Genomic DNA, 11811 nt, shown 5'->3' with positions numbered 1-11811 from the left:
AGTCTTCTGGCCAAATGCCTTCCTTATAAATATTTAATACTATTAATGAGCACATAAAAACTCTTCCTTCCCAAATTATTTTTCTGAACTCCTGAATAGTTCTGTGGCATTTATTCTGTAATTTATCTCTTCAGTATTGTTTGATTTCATTTTCTTAAAAGCTCATTCTATCATGCCATGAGGTGTCATGAAAGTGGATCAAAACTATCCTTATCAGCTTTGTATTCCTATGGATAAAAGAATATGTCTAAATTATTATTTGCATCCGTTCCCAGGAATTTTTGTGAGATTTGATGACATTATTTCTAAATCTATACTTAATTATTATATAATCTTTGGTGGTTGCTTACTGTAATCTCCAGTTTTTTTCAAGTGTCCTTTGGTCTATAATGGTTTTAGAACCTATTTTTCGGTAATTCTTCAATTGAACAAATTCTCCTGCAAAATTTTATTATTTTTCCCATGCAGCCATTCCTTGAACCTCTTAAACCCAAATTGAAGAAATGCTATGGTAATTTTTTGGTCCCATATTAATGTATCAAAATCTTTACTAGCATAAATTATGCACAGCATCCATTATGTAGTTTACTTTTTCTTCTGAGTAAGATGGGATCATTGGACTAATAGGCGTATTTTAAACCATAGAATGATAACTATTCAGTCAATGCTTATGAAACTTTACTATGTAGATACTTTGTAAGCACACTTTATCAGAGACACCGAAAGATTTAAATATGTTGATAAAGGGTTGACTAGCAAAAATGCCATTAATATTTTTCAGCTTTCACTTTACAAGCTGGGAGTAGGGTTTATTTTACCCAACCCACTTTGTAATGGCTAATTGCTCTTTTCACTACCTTGACTGAATATTTTTCATCTTGCAAAATAATATCATAATTCTTATGGAGGTATTGGTGATAATAGGGTGAAATCATTTGTATCAGTCCAGAGGTGAAGAGTTCAAATCCCTAGGCTTTTCTGACATAGGTATAAACCACTAAAAACAAACATCCATTATCAATAATGGAATGAAGTGAAATTGGACAGTAGAAGTAAAAAAGTCTGTGTGTAATGTTTTTTTATATTCCCTAAGAGGAAAAAATAATGTTAAACCTTATTAATTTCTTTACACAATATTCTCAGTACACTTTGTGATCAATGGAAAATATATTTACCCAGTTTATTCTTGTAAGGTTGTAGATCAATAACTCGAATTTCAGTCACACTGTTGTCATGCTCTTGTAGCTCTCTAACTATATGCTGCCCAAGAAATCCACTTCCACCTGAAAAAAGGATACATTTTTAGGCCTGTGCATGCATTAATAACAACTACCCAGGTATTTGTCCCATCTGTAATATGATTGGCATTATTTCTTAGAGATATAGTATTTATAAGAAACTATGTATACCTACCTATATATTAGGCATTTCTAGTCAAGTACGGTAGATAATTTTATGAATTCTATCACATGAATAACAGTTACTTATTGTGCAATTATTATAAATTGGGGAAAGTTTGAAAGGAGGTTTCAGTCCTAGCATTATCACCTAATATTCCACTGAGGTACTTTCTTGGAGAAGCACAGCAGCATATAAAAACTATTGAAAAGCAGAGCAACTTTCATTTGATAACATGAGAGGATATAAAACCAAGGAATTCATTGTGATAGAACTTCAAATGGAATTTGAAACTATCAAAAAGTTGTACATATATGTCGATGGACCTTTCCTTGAAAAGGTATGAATTCTTCATACGCTTAAATTTCCTCCAACAATATAAAACTCTCAGAAGCATCACATGTAATATATATTCCATATAGACAGAGCAGATTATATTCTTCTGAATGGCGGACATTAATTGATTTGAACCTTGGCATTGAAATGCATATGGGAGCCAAGGATCTTAGAACTCAAACCCTGGGCATTGCATGGCAATGATAGTCTGACTCTTTCCTACTCTTCACTTATTTTATATAGCTATGGGCATTGTTATGGTAAAAAAACCATAATTATAGCAATAGAAAAGGGTAGAACAAATGTCATACTAACCCATTGCCATCTAGGTACAATTTGATTTTAACCCAGTAGTGTTTTCCTCACAACTATGGAAGTAGAAAATTATTCATAAAACTAGTTTACTTTGAAGAGTTACTAATGCTGGAACTTTTGGAACTTTTTATTACAAATAAGCAAAAGAGGATGTAGTAAAATAATGCAGACAAAAATTTTGAACAAACTTTCATTTCACTGGGAAAGAATGGCTTATATTATGTTTTAGATGCAAAAGGACAGTTTTTCAGCACTCTGGTCAACATAAATTTCCATTGATGAGCTTTTGCAGAAAAAATTACGCATGGCTGAGCTTTAATCCATTCAGTGGATTAATCAGGCTGCAGATGATGGCTTGACCTCTGTCTATAGATTTTAACTGAAAAATTAGCAAGTATCCGTGATGAATAATTGATTTTAGACAATAAATAATGATATTTGGAGCATGTTGTTGCAGCCTAATAAATAATAGGCTATCTGGTGGAGGGGGCAGGAACTTTCCTATATATGAGAAGAGGGTGATTTTGTCTGACAGCTTTCTAGAAAATATCTTCAAGTGTACCTTTATATCTAAGGTATTGGATATTCCTGAGTCATTAAATATTCCTGGCAGAGCTTTAAGTTCATTACTCAAGTTATAAGGCCTGGCCAACAACAAAAAAGAAGACATAAATATACATGGCTACCTATTCAAGGTATAAAATGTTCATAAACATTTGTTGACAGGTAGTCTGACACCTCCTAATAATCTTTTAGCTGTTATGTTCCCTATGAAACAAACACTACACAAGTAAAATAGCATGATCCAAGCCTTAGACTCAAATGAGAATAAGCTGACTATGTGGAGCATGGAATCAAAGTTCCTGCCAGAAGAGAGATGACTGCAAAAGTTGGAAGATAGCGAAGATAATGAAAAAATAGCCTCTATTGCAGTCTGACAACCAACTATGAATAAGGAAAAGCAGATATTAGAACAGATAAAATAAGTACGCATGTCATGTGCTTTTCTTCCAGTTTTGGGTCATTTAGCTAAGTTCTGCAGAAGGCCAGAACAAGATGACTTTAAGAGAGAAAATGGTAAAAATAAAAGGGATAAAGGAAGAAAAAAAGATGAAGATTCTTCATTTTTGGTGCACAATAGTGATAAAGAGGCCAAAATACTAGTACTATAACCAATCATATAAGCATTAGGGAGCATGATGATTCATAGAGTGGGGCTTTGAATTACAAGGAACTTATCAAAACTGTTCCCAGGCTTGAAAAAAGGATCAATTAGGTCTATTGATATGGCATGTGGAGATTATTTTGCTTAATTTATGGGATTTGGATTTTTGTATCGAAGGTAAAACAAGGTAATGGCGGAAAGATTATAGAATTGACTGAAAAGTATGCTATATCCCTAAACTGCAATTTTACTTATTCCTAATGAGAAGGGTTGAAAGGCATATAGTGTGCGTAGTGATATAGTACTGAAGTTGTGGCAGGGGAGAAAACAAGATTTTCTCGAAAGCTGTTTTTAGTGTTTTAGACAATTGTTGCAGATGGAGAAGTGGCCTAGATGCTGAAGGAGGAGGAAGACTGACCCAGAAAGGCAGGTGAAGCTTTTTCACCTCACAAATGGAACCAGTGATTCTCACACAACAATACATTGCCCAAGACTGTATAACTTATTAAGACTGCTCAACACGCTACCAGGGAGAAATGAAGAGGAAGCAGTTACATCAGAGAGCAACAGAAGACACAACCAAATTAGAGCTCCTGCACTTTGATGTAGCCGGTAAAATATGCCCTCCCAGAATTGGAGGGGCAGAATATATAGTTACTTTTACTAAAAATTACTCTCTTTTTACTTCTTAGTCACCCTTTAAAAGAAAGGATGATGTATTACCAATTCAGGGAATTTGCAAAGTAAAAACTTCAAACTGAGGAACTGCAAGGAAGGAAAGTAAAAACTTTCTAGTTTGGTAGTAGAGGTGAATATTAAAATAAGAAGTTTGATAGCTTCTCCAGGAAAATGGGATTGTTCTTGGGCCCTCTGTCTCAGACTCTCAATAAAAAAAAGGAGCCCAAACAATTGAACCAGGCCCTTTTTAATTCTGTGACATGCATGTTCATCCATATTGGATTAGCCATGAAATTTTAACCAGAAGTAGTAAGTACTCAATGCGTACCCCCCACAAAGCGTGGGAAGACACCTTTTGAGCAATTATATTGATAGCTCCAACCATAGCTTGGAGCTTCCAATGGAAGAATTTATCTTTTTAGAGTATTAGGGATTTAAAAGCAGGAATACTATGTGCGGTCAATTGGCAGTATTCAAAGTTTGTAGTTCTGAAACTATTGTCCATAATTTTAAATTTTTATTTTAAATATTTTGTGCTCTCCTTTTTGCTTGCAGTTGTAATGACATCTCCACTTCAATCTGTAAATTATATTATTTTATATCCACAAGTGCAACAACCCATCAATTAATAGGTAGGCTCTTTTAACAGCCCTTTTTAAATTTTCATGGAATAATTTCCATATTTGAAAAATTTTCAACATGTGACAGTGCTCTAAGATACATTAAATGGAAAAAGTGAATGGAACTCTAAATATGACTTCTTTTATGTCGTTATCCGTAGTCATTACATCTTTTCTTTTCACTTCCTGATAGATTTTCTGAAATACATTCTTCTTAATTTGTCTCATGTACTTATTTCTTGGTCTTCCTTACAGACTTTTCCTTCAATTTTCCCTTTCATTATCTTTCTATCCAATTCTTTATGGACCAAGGTGTGTCCAATCCATCTAATTCTTCTTTGCCATAAAATTAGCCATATGGTACTTTCCTCTTCTGCTCTTCCATGTACTTCGTCATTCATAACTTTTCCATCCATTTTGAGCATTCTCCTGAAGCACCAATGTTTCAAAGACTATTATTATTTGATGGTCCAGTTTTCCAATGTTTCACGTCTCTGATCCACAAAGTGCCAAACTTTGTGCAAACGTTTTGACAAACTGCTTCCTTGTTTGCAACGTCAGGTTCTTTGGTAATTGCAGTGGGATCTTCTTCATTTTCACCATCTTAGCCTGAGCTATTCTTTGCTTGCTATGGATTGAACTTCTCCCATTCCAACTTAAATTGCCTTCCAAGTAAATGAAGGATTCCACTTACTCTAGTTTCTCTCCTATAATTGTGATGTCTGCCTTTAGCTTATCTCTACCACACACAAGGATTATTGTTTTCTTGTTGATGCTCATGTTATATTCCCAAAGTACTTAGTGCAAAACATTCACAGTTTTTTTAGGTCCTTTTGCATTTCTGATACTAAAGCATGTCATCTGAGAACAAGAGCTTGTTGATTTCTTTGCCATTTCCTTTGACTACATTGATGCCCAATTCTTGTGCTTTTTTTATTCTCTTCTACATCTCCATCAAATAGTGCTGGCAAGAGTTTGCATCCTTGTTGACCTCCTATGTTTATTTTATCTTTATGTTCCCTTGGTTTTTTATTTGTATGTTTGTTACCTGATTCTTGTACATGTGATGGATTATTCTTCAGTCATTGTAGCTCATTCCGAGCACTTCTAGCATCGAACTTATTGCCCTCAAAGTACATGCCTTGGCTGATGACACACCATTGCCGACGTTCCTTCCAGCTCTCGAACCCTGCCTGGTAAGCCGCCTTAGGGATCCCCTTCAGGTCCGCCTTACAAGTAGTTTGAATGTCCGCGATAGAGTTGAATCGGCGTCCTTTCAAGGTTGATTTTAACTTTGGAAACAAAAAAAGTTTGATGGAGCCACGTCTGGAAAGTAGGGTGGCTGCGGGATCACGGAAGTTCCAGTTCTGGCGAAAAACTGTCACGATCAGCGCCGGGTGAGCCGGCGCGTTATCAATCACAATGTCTGTTGAAATTGTCTGACAGGATCCAAAACTAATGTTCACTTCCTCGGCTATCTCCCTAACAGTTAAACAGCGATTTGCCCGCACCAAATCGTTCACCAATTTGATATGGTTGGGGTCTGTCGAAGTGGAATCGTTCGCGAATCTTCATCTGTCAAGGTTCTGCCCGATTTAAAACGACTGTCCCACTCAAAACACTGGCTTCAACTCATAGCTTAATTCACAAAGGCTTGCTGAATCATTCCGTAGCATTTTTGCCAAGTTTGAAACAAAATGTCACGCGCATACGCTGTTCCTCTAACTCCTTCATTGCTGCCGTTGCACTCGGCGACGAACAGGTTAAGACACGTACCGCTGCTGCTGCGTAACGACTCCGTGTTAACAAACGCAACACCTCTCGTATTAGTCATCAGATGTGTTGCTAGATCGCTGGGTCTCGTTTCGATTGGTTGAACGATATGCGCAGGATAAAATCAGTTCGGTCTTTTTTTGATCACGCCTTGTATTGCAGTAGATGCAAACGGGAGTACTGTGGGATGGGAGCACGATTGTTAAGTTGAGAGCAGAGGCAAGGAGTGGTGAAGATGGGACATGTTTTACATATTGGTCAATTGCAAGGTACTGGTGTGGATTTTGGATGGCAGAGAATTTGGGTAAAGGCTTGGTGAATTTTAATACACTCGATAAATTGGCAGGTCGTGTAAAAGTAACTGAGGAATATTAGCAGAATTTTTACCCTTGTTTTTGGTTAATTTTAATGGGGAAGAGGTTTTTGAGAATATGTTCGAGTGACTTAATTTTTGGGAAGTATTTTATGCAAATGGATTTTCTCAATCAAAAAATCCTTCAACACTTACAACTGCCAAAGCCTTCCCAAGGCACTAACTCCCACACCCTCCCCATTTGCACAACATACTTCATGGAATTCATTCTTTATGTCTCCCTTTCCACTCTACTTAACCCGTCCTGTCCATCACCTGCTTCCTCAGTTTTCTTCCTTCTGTTGAGAAAGGTGGTTGGGCCACCAATATATTCAAAAACCAAAACTGTGAGTGCGCCTTTATTTTGTGTTTCTAAGTCTTATATATCATCACAATGAACGCATGCATGCGTTCATAATCAAGCTATGTATTTGTGTGTGTGTATATATATAAAAATCCGGAGTTCAAATCCCGGTCTAGGAAATATTTTTGCATTCGTGATCTGCTGGATTCCGCCTTCCCCACCTCTCCTGTGTTCGTCCTTCATGTGTGTTCCTATCCCTTTTCCTTATATGTGTTTCTATATAAATGAGTATTTGTTCGCTGTTAGGCGGGATTTCGTGTTTGAATGTATATATATATATATATATATATATATATATATATATATATATATATATATATATATATATATATATATATATATATGTATATGTATATATATATATATATATATATATATATATATATATATATATATATATATATATATATATATATATACATATATATATTTATATATTCCCCATACCAGGGATATTAAGACTTGTTTAAACTTATAGTTTCTGACAAGTTTAAAGAGAAGTTTTATTCATATTTGATTCATTTTAAATATTTGGCGGCAATGAAAAATTGCACCAATGTTTAACAATATTAAAATACTTTTTCAGAAGATTTCGGACCCTAGGATTTACTTCAATAGTTTTGACTAGAAACTATATGTTAAAACCATTTGTTTACGTAGACTTTTCAACGAACCAAATTCGTTACTGAAAGGAGATAAAGGTCCCAGGAGAATAATATCGACTGGAAGAATCATGCTATCTGAACGCTAAAAGTTTAGAAATGTGACCGTTTTGTCGAATTTTTCTTTGTGCTAAGGGACCATACTCTAGCTCTGAAACGCTCAAATCGCCCGATCCACGCCGCCCACTCACCCGCCGGCGGTCGCAATGGACAACGAAACCCGTTTATTGATTAGTGTGATTTAGCGTCATTCTCTGCCCACGTACATCAACACACGTTTAGACTAGTGCTCCTCCAAGAAAACTGGCTTGTTCGAAAAAGCTATTACTAACCTTTGAATTGAGAACTCGTCCGTACAATTTAATGATAGGAACTTGTAAGTGTAAGTGGCCTAACATTTTCATTGATTTTTTCGGATTTTATCATAATATAAATTCAATAAGTTTTCCGATCTCAGATGTATCTTTTTTAAATGAACATGATTATACCAGTACATATGCGTGTCTAAAGCTTATTCATACTGGGTTCTTCTGAGTCATGAGTTACATTACAGAAACTCGTTCAGAGTAAGGACTCTAATTAGATATTTAGCCAGATAGAACTCCAATGTGCAAGCCTACCCTCGAAAGTCTAATCGTTAGGTCTGCTATACCTGGACCTACCACCATTGGATTACTTCAAGAGGAAGTGATTTAATCACTTCCCCTTCCGCCATGGATTTACGCGCAATCTATCACGATAATTGACGGGCATCCACGCAGAAATTTCCTAACTTTAGCCTAAGTATAAATCAACGTAGCTTTACTCGTTTTTCAAAATTTTTTGCCTTAAATTATTTACTTCTTCTAGAAGAACTTTAATTATGCCTAATATCATTCATTCCAAACTAATTACGCATTCCCTTTGTTCAGAATATAAAAATGGTGCATATAAACATACTTACCGTATTTTTATATCAACTGCTATTACGATGCATATTATAATTGTTCAGGGAGATGAAAAAATGGGCAAAAATAGTTCTCACGGATTTTAAATTACGTAGATAAAGGATCACAATAAAGTCATGACGAATTGTTAATTACGTATTTTCACTTTCCATATCATCAGCTCATTATATATCCGAAATCCGATCTAGTCGAAGAGAACAGTTTTCCGCAAAAAAAGGAAAAGCATTTAGCAAGATATAAAAGGGAAAACTGTGTACAAATAGATTAAATCTTTTTTGAAGGACATATGGTAAAATAATATCAATTGATACAGATTTTAGTCAATATCGGCCTTTATTCAGTGATATATGGTTAACGAGCACAATTATAAGAACAAAAAAAGAGATTGAGTCTATTAATAAGTGATGGTTTTTCAATAAAGAAAGCAATGGAATTCAACAATGCTATAATAAATAAATTGCAAGTACAATGTAAAAAAACCCGAAATAAAAATATGGGAAGGGCTACCAGACTTTATTTTTAAATAAATTGCGTGCAATGAATGACAAGGGAAAAATCAATCGAGAAATTGGAAGAGATGGACACCAAAGAAAAAGATGCAATTAAAAACAAGAAACGATATTTCAAGAATTAGAAAGCAAATGGCGAGGATAACATTATATACAGCATGCAATAAAGATTAAGAACTATCCTAAGCGAAAGAGGAAACACTAAGCTGTTCCGATAAACTTGAAATAACATATGGTGACAAAGAAATCTGCATAATTACAAATATCAGAGAGAAATTGATAAGAAATATTTCTTATATTAATGCATTAAAAACCAGGAGAGTAGTTATAGTAAAATATAATGATATATGCGAACAAGTGAAAAGAACATTTTCACAAACTCCGGAGTATTGAACATCCTAAAGAACCTACTCTCAGAATAGAATCAAATTTAGGAGTAGTAAATGAAAATTCAGCTAAATAACTCAAAAAACACTGACAGGTAAAAAGAAGGAAAGCAATTGGCCCTAACAGAATACCATAGGAGTGTAGACTAACCTAAGAGAAGACGGAGATGAGTGGTTAACGTAAATATTTAATAGCATAATGAATGAAGGATCAGTACCAAAAGACTAGACTTTTCCTCCAGTCATTTGGCAGTCCTCCCATTGTCTTCCATTATTTCCTCATTTACCACCGTTTGCAGCTTTTCTTCTTCGGCCGTAGTCGCAGGTTCGCGTGAGCAACTGCTGTTGATGTGGTTATAGTGGTGCCCGCCAGAGGTCACAGTGGAAGAGACCATTCTCCTCGGTTACCTTTCGTGCTTAACCTCGTGGCGCCAAAACACACATTTACCGTTTCACCAATAAACACCTTTCAGTTGCTGTCTCGTAATTTCTAATTATTATTTATATCCCGTCAAAAACAAAGCTTAACTTAATTGTGCACGTGGGTTGATAGAGTACATAAATCCATTTTATTTTCATATTTTTTCAGTATTTTAGAAACTTCTAAACCTCAGTTCTCTGCCTCTCCCATCGTCCATTATTCTCAGCTGAAGGAAAGTAAACTCCCTGGATAAGTTTCTACACTCTGCTTCCTTTTATATTGTCTACTGCTCGCACTCTTGCTTCTGCACCCATCTTTTTTGACAAAACAGCAACGCTCTCGTGGTTCCATCCCTATTGCCATTTGAAAATTATATAGCTCACTCCGAATACAGTCTTAGCATTATGCGTCATAGTATTCAGACTCTTTGAATTAGTTTATCTTGAAACCATTCTTTTCATATTTTACTCCAAAATAGAAAAGTATCCTAATTGGGTTTCTTTCTTCTTTAGAAGTACCGCATCCAAAAAGCTGCAGCACGTTCTCCTCCTGTACGTATTTACACCCAAATTTGATCTCTTACTTGATTTCTTTCTTTTCCTGATCAATGCATGTACACCTTAAAGATCAAAGGTGATAATTAATATCTCTGCTCATTTATTATAACTTCTTCTCTGCTTTTACTACTTTTAATCGCTGCCGTCGACTCGATATAAAGAAGAATAGGATATGGAATATTCTTCTTTTGTTGAAGTTATTCCAATATTTAGGCATGTTATTTTTAGATCAGATTATGTCCCAATTGAGTATGCCGAAAGCTTTTTACAGCTCAATCAAGGACAATCAAGTCAATCAGCCGTCAAGGACATATGTTTGCGCTTGTGATCTGCTCGATTCCGCCTTTCACACCTCTCCTGTGTTCGTCCTTTTTATGTATTCCTATCCCTTTTCCTTATATCTACTTCTATATGAATGAACATTTGTTCACCATATGGCGAAATTTCGGGTTTCGTGGGTATATATACACACACAGCACAAAATATCTGCTTTTAAAATGCCGAGATGATACAAGAATATTCTAACTTGAAAACACTCAACAGCATTCATATTATTTAGAATTTTTGCAACATAGGATTCAGTGATATGTATGTTAGCGCATAAAATAAATGCAAAAATGGGTAAATTCCTATGAAATTTTGCACAGATATCTTGTTGAGCGAAAGATCATTATAAACTAGTAACTATTTAAAAAGTCTAAATGTGCACCTTCGTTTTTTTATTTGTGATTCAGAGATCGAAACTCTCTTCATAGTGCTTTGAATCTTCGACGAATTTCAAGGTAATAGGACAGGTTAAAGGATATCGAGATAAATTCCAAAGAACTAGAACAATAACGTCTTCTAAAAAAGACGTCTTATTTGGATATGTGGTAATTAAAAAAAGTATTTCGTAATATTTTCAATAGTTGTACATACTGGATTTAAATTTTAACAATCTTGCCTTTCATTCCAAGTCCGTCCAAATAAATGGCGGATATATTATGTTAACTAATCTAAATCAGAGAAATCAATCTTTCACATCCGACACTCACCTGTAACTAGGACAACCTCCCGGCCTCCGTCACCCTCTGCCTTTTCCATTTCTACGGCTACCGCCCACGAGAAGCTGCCTGGATTCTCCCCGCCTCTTCCTTCGAATCTTTTCCTTCCCAAAACTTCTGCCAGGAAAGAAAAACTGATGATTTAATTTTGCCCAAGCAAGACCATACACCACCTCACCTCCATTTTTTAGCACCGTAAATATCAGACCTTTTGCGGTATAGCTAGCGAATAAGGATAAATTCTAATGAATTGACCCAAGGCCATTTCCAAACAATATTGAAATG

General features: G+C 35.4%; 1 protein-coding gene across 1 annotated transcript in view; it reads right to left on the bottom strand.

Moving 5' to 3' along the window:
• The window catches only part of LOC139690170 (3 beta-hydroxysteroid dehydrogenase/Delta 5-->4-isomerase type 1), a 51093-nt gene that overhangs the window by 22282 nt on the left and 17000 nt on the right, over positions 1-11811 (bottom strand). Inside the window, exons 2-3 of the mRNA XM_071587443.1 lie at positions 11518-11643; positions 1176-1283 (exon numbers count right to left, since the gene is read on the bottom strand). Coding sequence (XP_071443544.1) covers positions 1176-1283; positions 11518-11566 — 157 coding nt within the window. The 5' untranslated portion in view covers positions 11567-11643. The remainder of the gene's footprint in view (positions 1-1175; positions 1284-11517; positions 11644-11811) is intronic.

The sequence above is a fragment of the Hetaerina americana genome, unplaced genomic scaffold (genome assembly GCF_022747635.1).
Source record: "Hetaerina americana unplaced genomic scaffold, ioHetAmer1.1.p SCAF_3, whole genome shotgun sequence".
NCBI classification, from domain to species: Eukaryota; Metazoa; Arthropoda; class Insecta; order Odonata; family Calopterygidae; genus Hetaerina; species Hetaerina americana.
The sequence above is the reverse complement of the archived record's forward strand: the minus strand, read 5'-3'. Positions and strand labels throughout refer to the sequence as shown.